Below are 23,955 nucleotides of genomic sequence, written 5' to 3' on the forward strand. Positions count from 1 at the left end.
CTGTAAAAGATTTCTTGCAAGTGCAGCCACCCAGGTTCAGTAGGCACTGGCCTACTAAGAATTGCTTCTTTAATGTGTCCAACAGAGCCATTCAGGGCAAACCCAGGTGCTCCAAAGGCTCCAGATATCAACCACAAGGATCTTACAGGTCAAAGCAATGGGGTGCTTCCACCTCCAAATCAGGGGGTAACAAAGCACAACCCTACAGTAAACAGTCTCAATGACTTTCCTCTGCCATCTCCACATCTCCAAGCACTTATCTTTTGTCAGCCCCCCTGGGGGGGAAACTAGCACTTCATGCTCAAAATTGACATTTAATTACCCAGGACAAGTTGGATATTAAACACAGTATCCCAGGGGTACAGATTTCATTTCCACATGTTGCCAATTCCAAACGGATGGCCAGATCTGCCACCAAACCAGTGGGCAGAGACCCAGAAACAAGTCATTTCCCTCATGGATATGGGGGCTATTCAGCCAGTACCAGAAAAGGAAAAAGGACAAGCATTTTATTCAAGACTTTTCCTGGTACCCAGAAACGACAAATCATGGCGTTCAATTCTGGACTTATCAATTCTAAACACGTTCCTGGACATTCCAGAATTCAAAATGCTGATTTTACAACAGCTACTGCCTATGCTAGGCAAGAATGCCTGGTTGGTAACTCTAGACTTAAAAGAGGCATACCTGCATATCCCAATAAGAGAATCTTGCAGAAGATACCTCCACTTCAAAGCAGGTTTTTTGCATTACCAATTCTCTGCACTGCCCTTTGGCTTATGTACTGCGCTCAGGGTCTTTACAAAGTGCCTGGCACCAGTAATTGCATTTTGCCGACAAAGAAACATTCAAATGTATCCTTATAAGGACGATTGTCTCACTCAGGCAGAGGACAAGGACACCCTTCTTCAACATCTGGCATTTGTAAAAAGGCTTCTAGCATGCCTAGGGTACACCATAAACGAAAAGAAATCACAACTGGTACCCTCTCAAATAATTACATTCCTGGGTGCAAGCTTGAATATAACTGCCCAGGTTGCTTACCTCACGCCAGACAAATTCAGTCGACAACATACTTCAAACAAGTGGCAACAAAAACCCAGCTATCTTCTGCAGGCTTTGGGGTTATTGGCATCCTGCATTCTACTAATTCCATATGCGAGACTGCATATGACTAAATTTCAGTGGTATCTGAAAAGCTTCTGGAGTCAACATTGACACAGCCTGGAAACAATGATTCCTCTGATTCCCTGCCTGCAACAGGAGTTTCTTTGGTGAGCAGAGACATGTCACCAAAACAAGGGACTGTCATTCATTCTACCCCCTGCAACCCAGACCCTAACTACAGATGCATCAGACTATGCTTGGGGGCCCACCTGGCAGGGAGATGCATTCAGAGCAAGTGGAGCCCAAACCAAATGCATCAACGTATCAACCAGAAAGAAATGCTAGCTGTTCAGAATGCTCTAACAGCCTTCAAGGACTTCTTTTATCCAGGACAACTACTGATAAAAACGGACAACACCACAGTTATGTGGTACATAAACAAGCAGGGGGGTACCCACTCCTACCCCCTCTGCAGACTAGCCATTGTCTTGTGGAACACAGCCTTGTCTTACCAAATACAGCTCAATTCCTGCCAGGAAAGCAAAATACTCTGGCAGATGACCTAAGCAGAAATCTAATGGACCCACACGAATGGAAATTGGATCCACAAATCTTCAGCATGTTAACACAAAAATGGGGGAGCCCAGACATAGATCTATTTGCCTCTCCCCAAAACTATCAGTTGAACAAATTCTGCACAAGAACTCATCACAAAAAAGCATGGAAAGTGGATGCTCTATCCTTCAGCTGGAAAAACCTATCAGTTTATGCCTTTCCCCCTCTGCCTCTACTCTCCAAGGTCATACTAAAAGTCAGACAGGAAAATCCAAAAATGATTCTAATTGCTCCGGACTGTCCTTGCCAACACTGGTACCCACTTTGAAGGAATATGTCACACCTTCCTCCGTGGTACTTGCCTCAAACACCTCACCTACTGTCTCAGCAGAACTATCAAGTTCTGCACACTTGGCTCCAAACTCTTAATCTTGCTGCATGGCTAATCAACCAATTTCAACAACCACATCTCTCAGTAAACCTGTGATGGATGTCATTTTGGAGGCCAGAAGGCCTAGTACTAGAAAATCTTATGCTGATAAATGGAAGAGATTCTGTGCCTGAAACCAAGTGCAAGGAATAGACACAGCAAAGCCCAATATTCCTCAGATTTTGCAATACTTAACTGAGATGCTTCACAAGGGCCTATCTTTTTCTTCAATAAAAATCCATGCCGCTGCCATCTCAGCTCATTACAACACAGAGCCCCTTTTCTCATCCCCTGCTAAAACAGTACCAAAGAGGGGTCAAACATTTGAGGCCTCCCAGAGGAGCGCCAACTCCTGCACGGGACCTCAATTTTGTGCTGGAAAAACTCACCCTACCTCCTTTTGAACCAGCAGCTACTGCGGATATAAAATTTCTTTTTTGGAAGACAGCCTATCTTTTGGCAGTCACTTCAGCTAGAAGGATATCAGAACTACGGGCTCTCATGGCAGTGGAGCCTTTCATTATCTTTTACCCAGACAGGGTGGCCCTCAGGACCAATCCTTCTTTTATGCCTAAGGTTGTATTCAATGTGGCTCTTAACCAGACCATTCACCTGCCAACTTTCTTCCCAAATGCGCAGAACAAGGGGGAGCAGATTCTGCATTCATTGGATGTACACAGACAACTAAGATTCTACTTAAACAGGACAAAATCTCTAAGAAATTCTGAGCAACTACTGGTGGCATTTGCTGCAGGATCAGAGGGGAAGGCTATATCAAAGCAGAGTATTTTTAAATGGATAAGCTATTGCATTTGTTTCTGCTACTTGCACCATGGTAAACCTGTGCCCAAGGGGATCAGATCCCATTCCACCAGGGCTGCCTCTACTTCAGCAGCCTTTCTCAGAGGGGTCCCTACCAGAAACATTATAGAAGCTACTACTTGGAGCTCAGTTCATACGTTAAGCATTACCATTTACCTCTCTTTTCTAAATCCAGGGCAGGCTTTGCCACTGCAGTCCTGCAGGGCCTTATAGCTGCTGCTAATACTGTTTAGTTCCATCCTCCCGTCCATAGCTTTGGGATTCTACCCAAATGTAATGACTGCAACAGTGAAACATGAAGAATACAGTACACTTGTGTACACTTACCATAAATGTAGATGTTCGAGTGTATTCACTGTTGCAGTCTGGATTACCCACCTGCCAGCCCCCTTTCTATACCTTTTCTTTCCTTCACTATACTCAAAAGCCTTTGTGATGTATTTGCTTTTAGTTGAAGGTAAATTTTATGTGTTCTAAAGTGCATTTATATATTTATAGTTTTTATATATATATATATATATATATATATATATATATATATATATATATATATATATATATTTTTTTTTTTTTTTTTTTGCTTCCTATTTGGGGGGCACTTGACATCTGGGACAAAAAAAATGATTAAAATGGCGTCGGCTGCATGTTTTATACCCCGGATGACCTGACGTCACGGAAAAGGAGACAGCAACCGATACAGGACCCAAGACTTTGTTATTCAGGCCGACTGAGGGCAACCTGCCAGCAGATTACCCAAATGTAATGACTACAACAGTGAATACACTCGAACATCTACATTTATGGTAAGTGTACAAAGCTGTACTTTATCTTCCTCTGGTTTAAAAAAACTCATTCATTAGGCGCATGTATCCAAAACTGTTTTCTAAATTCAAATTTTGCCATTTAGTAAGAAGCTCCGGGTACTGCATGCCATACGTAGGCATTTTTAATACCCTTAAGCTCCTCAATACCACTCTAAGATGGAGACACGCTTCACAATGGTACCTTTGATGTTGCAGTCTCTTAAGCTTAAAAAGGTCGTCTTCTAAACGATTCAACTGTGTACGAAATGATGGTACCTTCTGAGACTGCCTCTCCGTTATATTCAAGCAACGGATTATCACCTCCCTGGAGCAGGCCCGCTAGGCCATTCACCCTCCTGATTCCATCTTGACCAGAAATGTTGATACACGAATCACTGATTTGTATTCCACGTCCTTCTGCCATGCTCTCGTGGGTAACCAAAATGAACAAAAACGTAGTATACACAATCACCCAATGAGTAAACCAGCCAGCAATGTATAAAACTCAAGTAAAGCAAAACACAATATTGCAGCAGGAAGCACGGCACACACAAAATGTCCACCAAGACTCGTAGATATATGAAATACTTTTAATAAAATTGCAAATGTGAAACCTAGTAAAAAAAAAAAAAAAAAGCAGACTCGAACCAAGAGAAACATCAGCTTTAATGTAGTTAACCACCCTGACTAAGCGCTTTCACCCACCATTGGGCTTCATCAGAGTCAGTAAACAGTATCACAATAATTACTTGTATACCAATTAAAAACAATTAATCACATGAGTACCTAAATACATTTAAAAAATTAACCCATCAGCATCCACTTCATTCAACTCAACCCTAATATTTACTTAAACAGAAATAAATACATTGTTTTTCTCATCAAATAAATATGTCACTCTTGTTAAAAACTGTGAAACTATTACATTTAAAATTCTGTCATGAAAATGGGTAATCATGATGTATATTCTAAGAATGTGAGTGTGTTTTATATAACCTGAGATTTGTGTTTTAATACACAGGCTCTGGAAATACTGTCATTAATGCCTGGTGCATTAGATGCATCCAGGCATAGCTGCCACATTCCCTAACTTCCAATAAGGTTTTTAGATCTCCCTCAAAATCCTTCCTGGGTAACTTATCAAATCACAAAGAATAAAATTTTTTTGAAATTAACACAACTCTTGCTGTGATTGAATAGGGCATTGGTGGTTTTGTTATTCTTAATGTTCCTATTATGTACCAATATGCAAAGTCTAAGCTTCCTTGTAGTCATCCCAACATAAAATGTTGTACATGATAGGCATGTAGCCACATAGACCACCATCTTTGTATTACAGTTAGTGTCCTGGACATCCTAGTGTTCTCTTGTAACTGCAAATCTGCACATATGGTCCATCATTAATATATTTGCACACACTACATGTACAGCATTTACTCATTCATGAAGGTCTATAGTCATAATTGGTAGAATTTTTCTCAGACAATTCTTGTAAATTATAACCTCTGCTGTTAATAAACCTAGTAACTGAGCCTAATGCATCTTTCATTTCTTGGGTAAAAACACTATCCCATACAGCATTCATGATGCTCCTTACTTTTGCCCCTGTTGGGTTAACTCCATAACCATGCCAGAGGAATAATTTTGACTGGAGTTGTCCTTAACAGAAGTGTTAAGATTATTATCTTTTCTGTTGTTATCCATAAGGATGGGCATAAAATCGCACTGTTTTCTCCTCTCAATCTCTGTACTAAATTAATAAAGTAATTCCATCAGATATCCCCTATTGTTAAACATATCCATCAAGTATGTCATTTCAACTTTAAAACCAGTTTCCTGACTTATCAATCTGGATATCCGTATCATTTGCCCCTTTACCACATTTTTCTTTTGGTGGTCAGGGTGGCAGCTGTCATAGTGCAAAAAGGAATTACTATATGTTTTTTTACGGAAAATTTTAGTGTGTATTCGGTCATCATCTTTATATAACTGAATATCCAAAAACTCAATTTTATGTTTATCAATGTGATTTGTAAATTTGAGAAACTCAGTTGTTTGGTTCAGATAACTAATAAATACCTCTACTTCATTTTTAGAGCCCTTCCAAAATGTAGAATATTGTCCAAAAATCATAAATATAACATTATTTTGGACTTGTATTCTGATGTGAAAACGAATTTCTGTTCCCAATCTGCTAATACCAAGTTGGCATAAATGCACACCTGGCGCCCATCGCAACCCTGTTTGTCTGTTTTATAATATTCACCATTAAAGAATGTGAAGTTATTAAATAATACCATCTCGAGTAATTCAATCAAGAGGCTTCTCTTAACTTGGAGTAGATCACTGTATTTCATCAAACTGTTACTGAACATGTCCAACCCGGTCTGGTGGGGGATCACAGAAAACAAATTGATGACGTCAGCAGTAACAAACCAAAATTCCTCACTGACATCAATATTAGTATTCCTTATACAATCCAAGCAATGTCACAAGTCTTTCAAAATATATGGTTATTTGTCCAGTGTGTTCTTACATGCAATATCAATATATGCCGCAAGGGGCTCAGTCTTTGAGCCCCTGACTGCAACAATAGGCCTAAATGGTGGACATTTTCATTCTTACGGATTTTAGGAATACCAAATATTGATGGGATGTTCCACAGAGAGATATTTGAATTAATCGTGTGAGATAATCCCCTCACACACATATTTGAACTGTTTCTTACTGAAATTGATACACCTTGTTTGTTGTAGCATAGACTAGATCCAGGCCTGTTGAATCTAGCTTTGTTTGTATGCTTGTTGTTTGTTTGCTTGGTATTTCTCTGAAACGCTTGTTCCACCTAAAATGCGGCTTTTCAGCGCTTCTGTGGATCCCTAGTGATATCTGCATTGCTTACTGTACTTATTTCCTTGTTTCACTTGAAAAAAAGTTACTGTTTTGTCGTTTTTGCATTTAAGTTACCTGTAACACAGTTGCAGGCTACACACTCAAGTGCGCTAGCCTCCTCTGTGTATTTAAAGTAATTTAAGCTCTGCATTTCTGTTGTTTCTGAAAAAAAAATCCTTGTTTTCCCGCCTTTCTGAACTAGTCTAGTCCAGTTTTCAGGCCTTTCTGAATCCAGGACTGTGGTAAAGGTTCCTGTGTTGCCCATATCATACTTGGATAGTTAGGTGGCCTCCTTGTTCACTGGGAGAGAGGGAACTCTGAGCAGCCTGTCTGTCCCTGTAGGAGTGGTCCCAGCCCAGCAACTTGTAGCTCATTGGCCATTTTGGGCTAATTTCTATCCTTTTTGATCTCCCTGGTATAAAAACCGCTTAGCGTGGTTTTGCGCACTGCGCAGTTCTGTTTAGCTGCTGTTAAACTATTCCAGGCTCCACGAAGTTGGCACTTCAGTTTTTCCCTTGAAACTTGAAACACTTCAACCCAGCACTAGGAATAGGGCAATTTAAGACCGGCACTTACTAGCACTAGCTCACAGCTTGCACTTCAGCCCTATACTCAGGAAGTATAAAGCTGTTTACTCATCCATTCAGCAATACAGTCCCAACCATCTATTTAGGCATGTTCAAGGGACAGCTTCAGGTGTGCTCTCCGGTCCAACTAGTGAATCTGGGCATCCTGAGGCAATGTTACAATTGCCTCATGTACACAGACAACCCCCTCCTCCTCCCAACCAACACAAACATATGTGAGAGATGCAGCTACACAGCCAAACTGGAGGCTAAGCTCTCTCAACCCACGACTGGATCAACCAGTCACAAGGAGAAGGGCAACACTAGCACCACATTACCAGACTCGCATAGACCAGCCATAGCTGCACCAGAAAACAACTCTCAGAAACACGCAAAAACATACTCGGAGGCTCTAAATACGAACCTGCCTAAACAACAGAGACCTCCCAAGCATACACCCAAGCAACCCCCACCCCCCCAACAGAAACCAGGTAACACATACGTCACAACGTCAGTGTGCCAAGCAAAAACAGCCCCTAAGGCTAAATAACACACTAGTAATTGGTGATTCTATCATCAGGCACACAGACGTCCCACTCACTAGACTGAACAAGGAGAAGGTTACCGTAAGCTGCCTGTCGGGTGCCATAATCCGCCGCATAACGCATGCACTCAGGTCACTCCACAACAAGTACTATTATGACTCTGTCATTGTACATGTTGGCATAAATGACCTGAGACTTACCTCCCTGGACTACATGAAAAGAGACATGGAGGAGCTCTCTGACCATGTAGCCCAGGCTGGTATGATTCTAACTCTGAGTAGCATCATGCCCTCACCCAAAATGATGCCAGCATGCAAAGAAAAAATTATCAGTTTCAACAATTGGTTAAGCTACTGGTGTCATTCAAAGGGGATCCAGTAATTGTCAGCCTGGGACGAAGCCACGTTGCTTCGCCAGAGACGGCTTGCACCTGTCGCCCCTGGGCTTTCGAATACTGGCCAAGACTCTTGCCGCCCCAATACTGCCTTTTTTAGGCAAGGCTCAAAAGACAAACCCGCCTCCATAAACAACAATAATAAACAAAACCTGAGGGTAATGCTGCTCAACACTAGAAGTCTAAACCTCAAAATGCATGCACTCAAGGCTCTCCTTAGTATGGAAGAAATCGACATATGTGCAGTGACAGAAACCTGGTTCAAGGCTCCAGAGAGCACCCCAGCACTACCAGGCTATAACTCCTACCATACCTTTAGGTCCCAAAACCAGGACCGGAACACAAAAGGAGGTGGTGTGTCCATATTCATCAAGAACACCCACACCTCCAGGTTAGTAGCACAGCACGCGGAATCTGAGACCATCCAAGTGCAATTGACAGTGGGTAAATTGACTGTTCAATTTATAGCTTGCTACAGATCTCCCACCTTGTCTCAGGACGCTCACGCAGCATTCCTGAGAACATTAGAAAATATGAAGATTCTACTCAACACCATGCTACTGGGTGACTTCAACTATCCAAACATTGACTGGGAAAACTACTCAAGCTCAAATGCCCTAGCCCAATGCTTCCTTGAGTTTATAAACTCAAACGCCCTTGAACAGCTGGTCACCACTCCCACAAGAGGTGACAACATACTGGACCTGGTCATCACCAACATGGGGAACCTATGTTCCACACCTGAAGTAAACCTGTCATTGGTAAGATCAGATCACAAACTAATCACACTGGACATCCTGACCCCCCCCCCCCCCCAGCCAAGGAAATCAAGGTAAAAAACTTCTCTAAAGCCAACTTTACACTCCTCAAGACCGAGGTGGGAAGTTTCAAAGCTCCCAATCAAATGGAAAATGATGACCCATCGGCAGAATCCTTTACAAGTGCATTCTATGAACACCTTCAAGAATGCATGGACCAAGCCAACCCAAGTAAAACTAAGACCAACTCCTCAAAAAAGAGGAAGCCAGTCTGGTGGACCCCGGCCATATATAAACTTTACAACAGAAGGAGGAAACTCCTGCAAGATAGAACAAAATCCCAAAATAAGAAGGCATCTCTGATTAACATCAGTAAAAAACTGCGCTCCCTCATTAAATCATCCAAGGCCAACTTCGAAAGAAAAATAGCCAATGACTCTTAAGGATAACCACAAGGCCTTCTTTAACTATGTCAAGAGTCTAAGGGCAAACTCTCAGATATGCTCCGAGCTAGTGCATAATGGCCATAAATGCACTGAACCAACCGACATTGCCAACATCCTGGCTGACAGGTTCAGTGCAAACTTCACCCCACCCTCTCCACCAAAGGGGCTAGCACCCATCCCAGAAGAATGTGATGCTCCAGATATCTCAGACACACAAGTAAAGACAGCCCTTGCAAAGGCCAAAAACACAGCATCAATGGGACCAGATGCTATCCCAGGTTGTGTCTTAAACGAGCTTCAAAATGAACTAACCCCCCCATCTCAAACTCAGCCTCTCTACAGGCTATGTACCCAAAGAATGGTGTACAGCAACGGTAGTACCACTCCACAAAGGTGGTGTCACAACTGACCCTGGGAACTATCGCCCTATGAGCTTGACTAGCTTGGTCTGCAAAGCCATGGAACGCATTATCATGTAACTCATTAACAGGGACATTGGGGACCTCCAGACACTGGACCCCACCCAGTTCGGCTTTGTTAAAGGCAGATCTTGCCTCCTGAACTTGGTCAACTTCTTCGAAACGGTCACCAAGGCCATAGATGAAGGGAGGGTGGTTCACACAGCATATCTGGACCTTGCTAAGGCGTTCAACACCATCCCACACTCAGGAATCATAGACAGATTCACCAGCTTAAATATTAACCCCTGTGTCACGAGATGGGTTGCCAATTGGCTCTCAGACAGAACCCACACGGTAAGAGTGGCAGATGCCATGTCTGACTCTAAACCAGTCACAAGCGGAGTCCCACAGGGCTCAGTCCTGAGACCCCTCCTGTTCGGTATATATATCTCTGAAGTACAGGCAAAGGCGGAGGGACTGTGGCTAACCAAGTTTGCAGATGACTGTAAATTGGGTGCAATAATTGACTTTCCAGCTGACACAGACATCCTGCAAAAGGGTCTCACAGAGACAAACACCCGGTGTCAAAGTCACGGCCTCAAGCTAAATGCCAAAAAATGCATAGCAATCCCATTTGGGAAAAACAAAGTACGTACAAACTACCACATAGATGGGAATCCACTAAGTACAGAAGTAATTAGGGACCTGGGTACCCAAGTAGATAGCATGCTCTCCTTTGATAACCACATAGCCAAAACAGTCAAGAAATCCTTCTATGTGGCACACCTGATCACAAAGGGTTTCCCATCCAGATCCAAGGAGGTGATTGTGCCCCTTTACTCCTCACTCATTAGGTCCATAATAGAGTACAATGCCCCATTTGGGATGTACCTCACTAGACAACTGCAACAACTAGAAAGACCACAGAAGTACCTCACTAAGAGGATTAAGGGCCTTAAACAATTACCCTATGAAGCACGACTAAAAAAGCTCCAGCTCTTCTCAGTCACTTACCGTCTTCTCAGAGGTGACCTATGTCTGACCTATAGGGCCATGTCAAACCCTGAACTAATGGACATGCTTCACCTCAAAAAAACGAGATCCCTCAGAATCACTTGTTCTAGTGACTTGAACCTATGTACAACAATAAAGAGGGCATGCTGGAGGGATAGATTCCTGTCCCAGCGACTCCCCTCACTCTGGAATAGAGTCCCAATCCATATTCGACACAGCTCCTCTCTGACCCTTTTCAAGAGAAATCTTGATGAGTGGATGGGTAATCGTAAGTTCTACCCTGGGATCACTTCAGAAGCCCTGTTGACAGAGGCCCAGGTTACTAATCTAATGGTGAGGCGAAAGCCATCACTCTGTGGCTAGGCTTATAAATGCCCATGGGCAGATAGCCTAGTACTTACCTATGAACCTATTCATACAATTGCCAGTCAATTTTCGTGTAAGCTCTTTGTACATCAAATTTAGATCCCATTTCATAGGTATTTACATCATTTAGTAATAGCCGCTTTCTACATTCATAATCAGTGTTTTTCATAATAATGACCCCTCCACCTTTATTGAGTTTCATAACCCTATATTGATTATTACAGGACAATTATTTTAAACAAAACTGTTCTGCTGTGGGTAGGTTACTGTTGGATAGTGTTTCTCATTCTAAACATCTACATATTTGTACACCACACAGACGCTCAAAAATCATAACAGCAGGGCTGTAAGGTGGAATGATTACACTACTTCTTTTAAGATTTGTATGTTTGTTGTCAGTCTGGAGAAATACTGTTACCAAAAAACAGCCTTAAATTGAGCATCCTGGTATATAATCTGACATTGATCAAAAGTCTCCCTATCTCGTATCTAAAAGTGGGGACAAAAGAGAAACCTCTTTTTGAGAAGACTGGCATGATGTTCTGTAAGCGTAAAGTCAGAATAGTTATAAATTTTAAAATCATGATCACCCTGTAACTTAAAATTAGTTGTACTATTAATACAATCAACTTCGTTAAATTCTTCAAAAATAAACTCATCACTGTTACAAGAAAGCATCTTAGGTGTGGAAATATTATTTTGCTTTTCATCACTAAACAAAGAAAAATCTAGTTGTTCTAATTCTCTTGGGGATTGTGCCATTGATTGTACCGCATTTGGCGTTGACCATCCCATCTCCCCCTTTGTTGGTAATTCTGCCACCTCGGGGTTCTCATGACCGCATAACTCTGATATTGCACCCGGTTCCTTAACCAGTCTGACCGTCTCAGTGGTTGTGAGCTGTCTAAAAAAGCATCATTATTTTCACATATATCTGTTTGCACATCACCCAATTCATCTCTGGAGTCCCTAGCAGTTTCTTGGTAATCATTGTCCCCACCCATATTTGTATCCACTCTTTGAGAGTGGTGTGCCCTTTTTTCTTTGTATTCTAAAGTGTGTCTAATAATTTTGTTTTGTTTTCTTTCTAGACCATTCTTAACAAATTTGTCCACATCTATCAAAATTTTATCAAATCGTGCCTTGTTAATTTCAAACAATAAATCGTTGAAAATACTGTGTTTTAAGGTCAACAATTCACTTTTGATTTAGTTAATTTAGCTGTGTTGTCTCTAACAATAATCTGCATTAAATCCATACCTGTGCGGTCATATAACACCAGCAATTTCTGAAATGCTTCAGAGTTTTCTTGAATATCCATGGGCAATTTAAAAACTCTTAAATCCCCACGGCACCTGATTTAACTCAAGAGCGTTCCAGAAATGCATTATCCATCTGAAGTGTTTGAAATTTCTTATTTAATTTCTCAAATATTTGTAGTTGAGAATTGAAATTACCAAAACCAGAACTCTGCTCAAAGACTAACCCGTTAGGTAATACAGGTGGGGCTAATAATGTCTCCAGATCAGGTAATACTGCTGGCAACACTGGTTCCTGGCTCCTCCATCTCCCAGGCTTAACAGAATATCCATTCATATCTGTACCCCCTACTCCAGATTTTAATAGAAGATATATATTCAATGTAAGGGCAACTTGTACTACAAAACATTTAGTGTATGTAGCACAGTGTGAATGTTGTAAAGAATTGTATGTTGGGAAGACCTTGAAGTACCTTCAAGTACCTTGAAAGAACGCCTAAGGGAACACTTTTATATAGCATCAAAACAGGCAACAGTATAAATGCACTTGCTAGATATGTGGCAGCTAGTGATCGGATTCATCATTTTAGGTTTAAAGCTATACAAGTGCTGCAAGTAGTACCTAGAATGGGCAATATTAAAAATAGGATTAGTGAAGCTGAACTTAGATGGATCCTTAAACTGAGAGCTGACAAAGGATCAGGTTTAAATACTATAGTTTCAATAAAACCGGTAATTGATAAGGGGAAATTATCAAGATTGAACATGTTTTGCCAGTCGGCTTGGTTCATTTTATAAGGCACTGTGTTTAAGTGCAAGTTTTAGATTGTAGCATATACATTGAAAAGGAAGTTTCTCCTTTAATATGTGATGTCATCTAAAAAGCAATTGATAGTAATTGATGTATGTAAATGAATGCTGGTATTGGATATGCTACTGGTGAATTTGAATTGTTTTAATTAATTGATCATATGACTATATAAAGTGTATGACTATATGTTTCATTATCATTACAGTGTGATGAAGCCAATGTTTACTTGGTGAAAGCACTTACCGACTTGCAAGTATTTTATTAAAAGTATTTCATATATCTGCGAGTCTTGGTGGACATTTTATGTGTGCCCTGCTTCCAGCTGCAATATTGTTTTGTTTTATTAAAAAGTATGTTTTTGGAGCGTGGACATCCTGTGGAGTTGGTTGAGAAGATCGAAGAAGAAAATTGGGAAGCGAAAACTATGTACACTCCAGTTATTGCATCATGGTTTTTGCACCGATAGAACCAACAGAGGTGATTGAAGGAATACAAGTAATCAGAATGTCATCATTCATTAATCCTTGGACGCAGCAGACATCAGGAATATTATATTAAAAAAACTGGCCACTAGTACAGAACGAAAGTGATATAAAGGTCAAGACAATTCTAGAGAGACAGGATAAAAAAATCATGCACTGGAAGTTTTGAGACCTTGAAATGTGTCCGGTTCAAACAATGTATGTATTAGAAAATTAAATACAGCGGTACACTGTGGGACGCTGTTAGAACATGACTAACTAGGGGCAGATATTTTTGTTATACATCTAAAGTTGTTTACTTTGCCCAGTGTCAGTCACGCACAGCCTTTTATGTTGGCAGGACCAACAATTCACGTAATAAACGTATTTATCAGCATTTGTATAGCATTAGAAAAGAGACAACAAAAGTGCCATAGTAAAGCATGCAGTAAGCTGTGAACATTTTTCCTGTGTTTAGATTTTCCATTCTTGTAAGGATTGCAGAGAAAACAACAATGGGGACTGGCAGAATTTATTACTACACAAACAGTTATGTTGGCAGTTACGTTTGGATGTCATTAGTGCACCAGGTTTAAATGAAGCAGTATCCATTATTAGTGAACTGAAATACAAGGCTTCTAAACTTTGAGTTTTGACTGCATATTTCAAAGTTAATTTTCAAGTTATTTTCAGCATCCTATTTACCTAGAGTATTCAGTGGCAGAAGGCTATTTTTACTTTCATAGGTTCATAGGTTGGTACTAGGCTATCAGCCGTAGGGCCTATACAAGCCTAGCCATAACAATTCCCTGGCTATTTCCTTCCACATTATTTACTTTCCTGGACCCCTATCTAGCAGGGCGACTGACGTGATCCCTGGGGTGAATTTCCTTTCTCCCATCCAATCGTCAAGGTTCCTCTTGAAGAGGTCCAAAGAGGCACTCTGCTTTACATGTATGGGCAATCTATTACAGAGTCTGGGGAGTCTCTGGGTCAGGAACCTATCCCTCCAGCATGTTTTGTTTATTGTGATGACAAGGTTTAGATCCCTGGAGCATGTAGCTCTGAGGGATTGGGATTTCTTTAAGTGTAGCATGTCCAACAGCTCTGGGTTTGACATGGCCTTGTATGTTAAGCAGAGATCGCCTCTGAGTAGACGATATGCGACAGAGTATAGCTGGAGTTTTTTAAGGCGGTCAGCGTAGGGCATCTGCTTTAGGCCTGTGATTCTTTTATTGAGGTATTTTTGAGGCCTTTCCAGTTGTTGCAGATGTCTTGAGAGGTACATACCAAATGGGGTGTTGTATTCTATAATGGGTCTAATGAGGGATGAGTACAGTGGGACAATGACCTCCTTTTTTCTGGATGAAAAGCCCTTCGTGATGAGGTGTGCCACATAGAAGGATTTCCTGACTGTTGTGGCGATGTGGTTATCGAAGGAGAGACCACTGTCCACCTGTGTCCCTAAGTCTCTTATCACACTTTCTGTGTTTAGTGTACTGCCACATATATGGTAATTCATGGATACATGTTTTTTCCCAAAGGGGATAACAATACATTTCTTGGCATTGAGCTTGAGCCCATGGCTCTGGCACCAAGCATCTGTTTCTGTAAGGCACTTTTGTAGAGTATCCACATCATTTGGGGATTCAATAATGGCTCCCAGTTTGCAGTCATCTGCAAACTTTGTTAGCCAGAGTCCCTTAGTGTTGACCTGTACTTCAGAGAAGTAGATGCCAAATAAGAGCGGCCCCAGGACTGAACCCTGAGGTACTCCACTTGTCTGGAGCTGGATTTGGAGTCGGCTACTTTTACAGTGTGGGTTCTATCAGTAAGCCATTTAGCAACCCATTGGGTGACAGGGATTAATGCCCAACTTAGTAAGTTTATCTATGATTCCAGAGTGGGGGATGGTGTCAAAGGCCTTGGCAAGGTCTAGATAGGCTGTGTGGACCACCTTACCCTTGTCCATGGCTCTGGAGACTGATTCAAAGAAGTCAATCAGGTTCAGGAGACAAGATCGGCCCTTCACAACCCCAAACTGGGTGGGGTCCAGTGTTTGAAGGTTGCCAATGATAATACGCTCCATGGCCTTGCAGATAAGGCTTGTCAGACTGATGGGACGGTAGTTTCTGGGATCCAAGGTGGATCCCCCTTGTGGATTGGGATAACTGTAGCTCTGCACCACTCAGTGGGCACGAAACCTGAGGTGAGGCTATGATTAAACATGACACTTAGGTGAGGTGCCAGTTCATATTTTAGTTCATGTAGTACACAGCCCGGGATGTCATCTGGTCCCATGGATGCTGTATTCTTGGCTTTAGAGAGTGCGTTTTGTACCTGTGTGGCCGTTATTACTGGAATTTGGCAATCTTCCGGTATTGAGATGGGCCATTTAGGGGGTGAGAGGGGGGTGAAGTTGGCACTGAATCGATCTGCCAGGATATTGGTAATATCCTTCGGATCAGTATATTTAATGCCATTCTGTTTTAGCTCAGAGCAGATCTGAGCATTGCCATTTAGATTCTTGACATAGTTATAGAATGCTTTGTGGTTGTCTTTGGAATCTTTGGCAATTTTATTTTCGTAACTAGCTTTGGAGGATTTCATGAGGCATCTCAGTTTCTTGGGCTAGTAAGGGAGTTTTTTGCATCCTGGGATTTTCCTCTTTTCTGCAAAAGTTTCTTCATTTTGTTGTAAAGTTTGCTTATGGCAGGGGACCACCAGATTGGCTTCCTTTTTTTGGATGAGAGCATTTTGGTTCTATTTGGGATGGCACAATTCATGCATGAGTGGATGTGCTCTTACAGTGCCTTAGTGTAGGATTCAGCAGTTGAACTTTCAGTTCCCGTCTGCATGGGTGTCATGAAGTTTGTCACTTCTGACTTGAGTAGCATGAAGTTGGCTTTGGAGAAGTTTTTTATGGTGGTTTCTTTACTGGTGGGTGTGATGTGGATGTTAAGGGTGATTAGCTTATGGTCAGACCTGACTAACGAGGGGTGACCATAGGTATGGAGCATTGATTTCCCATGTTGGTAATGACCAGGTCTAGGATATTGGAGCCCTGGTGGGACTATGGATTAGTTGATCCAGGGCATTGGAATTTATGAATTCCAAGAACCGTTGCGCAAAGGTGTTGGGACATGAGTAGTTTTCACAGTTAATGGCAGGGTAGTTAAAATCACCCAGTATTAGGGTGTTTGGTTCTATCTTAATATTTTCCAGTATGTTTAGAAAGGTGTAGTGAGAATCTTGGGGTATGGTGGGGGATCTGTAGCAAGCTACAATTTGGATTGCAGTCTTACCTAGTGTTAGTTGCACTTGGAGAATTTCAGACACATTGTGTTGGCCAACTAGCCTGGTGGTGTGAATATCCTTGGTGAATATTGATACTCCTCCATCTTTAGTGTTTCGGTCCTGGTTTGGTGGCCTAAAAGTGTGGTAAGAGTTATAGCCTGGTATTGCAGGGGTGCTCTCTGGAGCCTTGAACCAGGTCTCAGTTACTGCACAGATATCGATGTTCTCCATTTTTAGGAGTGCCTCGAGAGAGTGCATTTTGAGGTTTAGACTTCTAGCATTGAGTAGCATTACCTTCAGATTTTGCATGCTTGTACCTGTTATGGTGGTGGTTTTGTCCTTTGAACTTTGCCTAAAAAGGCACTATAGGGGTGGCAAGAGCCTTAGCCAGTAACCTGAATCCCAGGGGCGACAGGTGCAGACCATCTCTGGCAAAGCATCGTGGTCTGTCAGTCATCCCAGGCAGACAGATACTGGATCCCCTTTGAATGACACCATAAGCTTAGCCAATTGTTGAAGTCAATCATTTTATCCTTATATTGTGGCATCATTCTGGGCGAAGGCAGGATGCTACTCAGGGCTAGGGTCATACCTGCCTGGGCCACATGATCCAAGAGCTCTTCCATGTCTCTTTTCATGTAGTCCAGGGAGGTACGTCTCAAGTCATTCACTCCAACATGGACAATGACAGTGTCATATTTGTACTTGTTGTGGAGTGACTTGAGTGCATGCATTATGTGGCCGATCCTGGCATCCAACAGGCAGCTGACTGTAATTTTCTCCTTATTCAACCTGGTGAGAGGGACATCAGTGTGCCGGACTATAGAGTCACCTATGACTAAAGTGTTAGGTACATTGTCTTGCCTTAGGGGCTGTTGCTGGGTGGCACACTGGTGTTGTGAACTATGTGACACATTGGTTGTGATTGGTGTTTGTTTGCGTTTCAGCTTCAGAGGTCTTTGTTGCTTGGGCAGGTTACAGTTAAGGGCCTCTGCATATGTTGATTTAGTGTTGCTATATGTGGGTGTTGGTGGTGCGGGTTTAGAAGGGCTATGTGTTGCTTGAGGTGTAGTGTGGGTGTTAACCTTCTCCTCTTGACTGTTTAGCACAGTCTTGGGTGGAGAGAGCTTTGCTTCCATTTTGACTATGTAAGTGCATCTCTCACAGGTTGTAGTGTTGGGTGGTAGGAGGAGAGGGTTGTCTGTGTACATGAGGCAATTGCTGCATTGCCCAGATTCACCAGGTGGACAGGAGAAATCACCGGAAGCTGACCCTTGGACATGCCTGGTTTGGGGCTTTTTTTTTTGTAAAGTATAGGAGCTGTTTCCTTAGCAAGGTACTTTGCAATTATAGGCTGTTTAGTGCCTACTATTAATTTCTCCTCGTTAACAAGGAGAGTTCAGTGTTTGTATGTGTTTAAGGCTTCCTAGTGCTTTCCAGCAGGTATTAGAGAAAGTGCTAGTCACAGGGATGCTTAAAAGATTGAAAAGAATGCACTCTGCAGTGTGCACTAGAGAAGTTAGATGTGAAAGTAGGTAACTTGAGTTTTACCTGTTTAAAAAGTTAAGGTTTAGTGGAGAGTTACTATTTTTAAAACAGCAAGATGGATTGAAAGGGGTGGTCACTTTTGTATTTTGGTACTATGAAATACTGTAGGATGGACAATACATTTAAATAATTGAAGGGGTGGGATTTCAAAAATGATGATTTTGTGATTACTCACATAAGCCAGTGAAAGTAGAGAGAAATGAGATATATGGTCAGATTAACATAAGAGGCGGGCAACTAGAAAGACAGTGGTATTTAACAAGACAACTTAAATGCGTGGGAGGGCGGGAAAAATTCTGCCTGACTCAGAACAGAGAGAGCTGTGGTCTCTTTTGAAGTTTTAATATGCTGTTAAAACAGAATGCAAGCAAAACACAAGGTAAAGAAAACAAACTACAGTATTCAAAATATAGAAAGGCAATACAGTAATACAAAAAATAAAAGCAAACTAACCTTTCCTTCACAGCAAAGTGTAGCAGAGTCTGGATGAGCCTTTCTGGTAAAGCTTTGAAATGTTTTAGTTTACTCCTTAAATAGAAATTTTAGTTCCTAGCTCCACCCCCTCTGTTAACAAGTGATTAACCTTAAGTGACCTCTTCTGTCTTATGAATGAGTCTTTAATTAATCAGTTCTTATTTCTGCCTGACTCAGAACAGAGAGCTGTGGTCTCTTTTGAAGTTTTATTATGCTGTTAAAACAGAATGCAAGCAAAACACAAGGTAAAGAAAACAAACTACAGTATTCAAAATATAGAAAGGCAATACAGTAATACAAAAATAAAAGCAAACTAACCTTTCCTTCACAGCAAAGTGTAGCAGAGTCTGGATGAGCCTTTCTGTTAAAGCTCTGAAATGTTTTAGTTTACTCCTTAAATATAAATTTTAGTTCCTAGCTCCACCCCCTCTGTTAACAAGTGATTAACCTTAAGTGACCTCTTCTGTCTTATGAATGAGTCCTTAATTAATCAGTTCTTATTTCTGCCTGACTCAGAACAGAGAGCTGTGGTCTCTTTTGAAGTTTTATTATGCTGTTAAAACAGAATGCAAGCAAAACACAAGGTAAAGAAAACAAACTACAGTACTCAAAATATAGAAAGGCAATACAGTAATACAAAAAATAAAAGCAAACTAACCTTTCCTTCACAACAAAGTGTAGCAGAGTCTGGATGAGCCTTCCTGGTAAAGCCAGAAAGGTTCAAAGTGAACCTTTTAATATTTTATTGCTTGACTTGTTGACAGCGGTTTTCAGTGTTACAAAGTTTCACTACTTTTTTTTTTAAACAGCACAGGTTACTTTTAAATTGCACAGGTCATTTAAGAAATTAGGTGGTCTTTTTTGATACATTGTTACATACTTCCTGTTTGATATAAAAGGGGTTGTTTTAGAGTGTTCTCATGATGTTACAGCCTTTTTTAGGTCTTTTTATTTCTTTCTGAAGATGCCTGCAATAAGTTTGATGAAAGCGCTACTATTTGAAATGGTTTTGCAATAAAAGCTACACTCAAAGCCGCTTGGCTGTCCTGATCGTTTTGTTTTTTGGATTTACTTGGTTTACAATCTGCAGTGCCTGCTTTTGCTGTTTGGTTTGCTATGGAGCATAGAGAGGAAGGAATGAGTAGAAATGGTTTGAGGACAAGGAGAGGTAGAGGTTATAAGGTAGTGTGAAAGGGTCTAATTCAGTTCAGCTAAGGGTAGAGCATGAGCAGATCCATGATTTTGATAAGTGGAATTTAAGATGTGCTTAAAGGAAGGATGGCTGGTTAAACATGTAATTGCCTGTGGAATAGTATTCCATTTTGATGTTTGTAGAGGGAGAGGAGGTGTTTATCATGGGAACAAAGGGGCCTGTTTGGGTGATAAGTGGGTAAGTCATAATGGTGGGCAGACAAGGGGTTTACATACGAGTCTTAATGGCCTTTACAGACTGACCTTAATGAGGGTACACTTTCAGAACTCTCTCCTGCCAAAAAGAACCGAATAATTGTGCAAGTGGTTCTTCCTTATAATCTGTACTGTGGTACTTTAGCAGACAGAAAGAAGATGTGCCTGTGGAGGATATTCACAGAAGTTTGCCAATGCCATATATGAGGAATAGTACTGTAATAGAGATGCCCTGCTTCAATATGTACTATTAGGGTGAGCTGCTTCCACAGCTGTTCTCTTTTTTTATAGTCCCAACTTATGTAATGCTGACTTGCACACTCAAGGCAACAGCTATGAACACATTGTTTATGTTTAAGGCAAGTATTTAAGAGAACTTGGGCCTGCTGTACAAATCTGAGTTATTGTATGTTTTTTTTAGCCTAATATGAATCCTAAATTTGAATGTCTTGTTTTCCTTTTGCAGGTTTCACTTTGGGGAAACAGATGTGATCTTTCCATTTCTTCAAGTGAAGACAACTCACAAACATCTAATCCATTAGATTGTTTAGATAGTCTAAAACCCTTTATTTTAATAGATGACATAGAAAGCATCTGGTCAATACTTGCGAACAGCAAGAGGACAAGGAATGATACCACTCCTAAAGCAAGGGTTGATATAATATTGGACAATGCTGGCTTTGAACTGATCACTGATTTGGTGCTGGCCGACTTCCTTCTAATTTCAGGACTTGCCACTGAGATCCATTTTCATGGAAAGAACATTCCTTGGTTTGTTTCTGACTCAACTTATACAGATTTCAAGTGGACACTGAGGCAATTAAAGGCAGCAAATCACATGGGGATGTCTAAATGTGGAGTTAAATGGGAGGATAGTATTAAGAGTGGTGTTTGGGTATACCATGATGATCCATTTTGGACACTTCCTCATGAATTTTGTGACATGCAGCAAGAAGCACCTAACTTGTATGCTGAACTACAAAAATCAAACCTCATTATTTTTAAGGGTGATTTAAACTATAGAAAGCTGACCGGTGATAGACAGTGGGAGTTTACAGTATCATTTCATCATGCACTGCGAGGCTTTCATCCTGCTCCTTTCTGCATCTTAAGAACTCTAAAATCTGATGTTCAGGTTGGCTTAAAACCTGGGCAAGGTGAAGAACTGAAAGCTACTGATGTTGACTGGATGACAATTGGAAAATATGCAGTTATTCAGTTTGATACACCTTCTATGTAGTTGTTTATAGAATGCCTCAGAGAAGATACTTCAACCTTTTTAATTAAAAAGGGAACGTAATTCTGATGGGGATATGGATTTTTCTGCACCCAATTCTGCAACAGCCTTGCTGTCCACTTTTACACGTTTCCCTGTTTTTTGAGCGACTCCCTAAATGGCAGGGACAGCCGAGAGGGTACCAAGGTGCTGTACATGTCTAACTCTCAGACTTCTGTTGTTTTCGTAGTCTGTCCATATATCCCATTCATCTAAGATTACTGTACAGTAGGTCTGATTGTCTGGCTTCTTTGAGCTTTCTGTACAGTCATTTTAAGTTTTCTACTCTTCCCTCCCATCCACCTTTGCTTATTCAGCTCCTGCTGTTGTTCCTTTAGTGTACCCACACTAAGGTTCCTCCTAGTGTTATGATACAAAACAGGTAAAGCTGCACACATTTGAAAACCAGAGGTCTCTGAGCAGTCAAGTTCACTACTAACAAAGTGTCTCCAATCTCTGTGCTGTATGTAGGATGCTCCCCACTTAACATGATTTGTGCACTCAAGAGACATCACCCTTACCTTCTTTGCCAGCCTGTTTTAGTCAGTGTTTTCTTTTTTTTTCCATATTGAAGTATAGTTAGATTCCTTTTCTGAGCATCTCAGCAAGCAGATTGGGACACACAAAGTTAGCAGCATCTGGTAATGGAACTCTGTGCCTGAGAACTTTCATGCTGGAAAATGGTAGTCCTTAATTTTCTCATTAAGGTTTCTGTAGCAGTACTTTGTTCCCCTGTGCTGGTCTCCTTTTCACTGTTATTTATGTGGTCCTGGAAGCTTTGTTGTGAATAGCTGTGGCATTTGCCCACATCAGTTCTCACTGCTTCAAAAGCATTTTACTCTTGGCTGTATTCTCATTTGCAAATGCATCATTTAAGCATTAGACTATTCATATGGCTGTGATCTGCATTGTCATGTTTTATGTAACTACTTGTTAGTGAACCCGTTTAATTTATTTTTATCTGAAGGTTATAACTTGTCTTTCAGAATCTGTAAACATGTATACTTGTGGCTGACAAGTAGCCCATTAAGTTTTCCAAACTCGTCTTGTTTAAGTTTGGCTAGATCATAAAACTGACAGCTGTAAGCAAAGCATTATTCTTCTACCTGACAAAGGGAAAGATCTGATAGAAATGGGTCCGTTCTTCAAAACCTGTAGGACCAGTTTCAATGGCATTAACTCCACTTCAGTCCAAACATTCCCAGAATGCCAAGAACCTGTACTGTAGTCTCCCAAATGCACTGTGGCATCCTACCTTCTTTAGATCACTGTTACCAAGCTCAAACTGAGATAACTGTCCCCTTTGTTTTTATTTCCGTGCTTCTTTTGTCATGTACCACTTTAACGTTCTCGTTTTTGGCTTCTTTGAACTTCTGTCTATCCCTTGTTTGCTTGGGCCTAGGCCACGTGTTAAAAAAGATAATTTTTCTGTCTGTTATTTTCTTCTTTGTTAGGTGAAGTTGAAAGTTTTTGTGCCGTGTTTTCTGACTACTGATCTTGTAGTATGTCTTTGTAATTTTCATACTGAGGAAGACTTTGTAAGCCATTCATTGTTGCCATTGCTGTCCCTGCCAAGGTACTGCATTTTTTATGTTTCTGCATTTATACTGCATTGTCTTGGTAGCTAGTTTTGTATCATCTTTGAGGTGCTTTGAATGCCCAAACAAGAAGTAGTACAAACAAGTCTTTGAATAAAACAGAGTTTTGTCATTGCATCTGTGAACAAAATATAACACCATAGAAGAGACATACTTTGTCTCTTTTGCTCTGGAGAGGGTGGTAACATTGAACAGTGTGTGTTTTATGAAGAGTTTAGTGCGACTACTCTTGAGTTCAGGAAGTAAAAGTTCAGTTTCATTTGTGCAAACCGGCTTTGTCTGTCTTGCAGTAAAGTTCAGTGTCAACAAATTTGTAATTGACGTAGGGTTGTAGGTGTGTACAGGCTAACAACCACTGGGGCATTTATAAGCATAGCCAAACTTCCCAGTTGTATCCTGCAAGTTTGTGTGCCTTAGAGGTTATTTTAAGGGTTGAATGTAAACTAGAGCAAGATTTACAGGCTGTCTTTGTCCATTAATGACATAGGTGCTAAACCCTGGCTGTTTTTCCAGCTTCCCATGCACTGGTCATGGTCTTGGCCCCTCTCGAATAGGGTTAGGGGAAGAGCTCTGCTTCACATGGATGGAGAGCCTCTTCTATAGAGAGGGAATTCTCTTAGATACATACTTGTCCGTCTGTCTTATTTATGTTGCAAACCAAGTTTAAGTCCCTAGATTGAGTAATTCTGATGCTATTCAGTGTCATTTCATTTCACTGTTGCAGT

At 41.1% G+C, this 23,955-nt stretch overlaps 1 protein-coding gene across 1 annotated transcript in view; it reads left to right on the forward strand.

Annotated features, from left to right (window-relative positions):
* ARMT1 (acidic residue methyltransferase 1) overlaps positions 1-23,345 on the forward strand; it is a 352,965-nt gene extending 329,620 nt beyond the window's left edge. The window contains exon 5 of the mRNA XM_044088624.1: positions 20,823-23,345. Within this exon, the coding sequence (XP_043944559.1) occupies positions 20,823-21,596 (774 nt within the window). The 3' untranslated portion in view covers positions 21,597-23,345. The remainder of the gene's footprint in view (positions 1-20,822) is intronic.
* Positions 23,346-23,955: the final 610 nt, after the last annotated feature.

Source organism: Protopterus annectens, chromosome 1.part0 (assembly GCF_019279795.1).
Source record: "Protopterus annectens isolate FY-2018-M chromosome 1.part0, PAN1.0, whole genome shotgun sequence".
Classification (NCBI taxonomy): Eukaryota; Metazoa; Chordata; order Ceratodontiformes; family Protopteridae; genus Protopterus; species Protopterus annectens.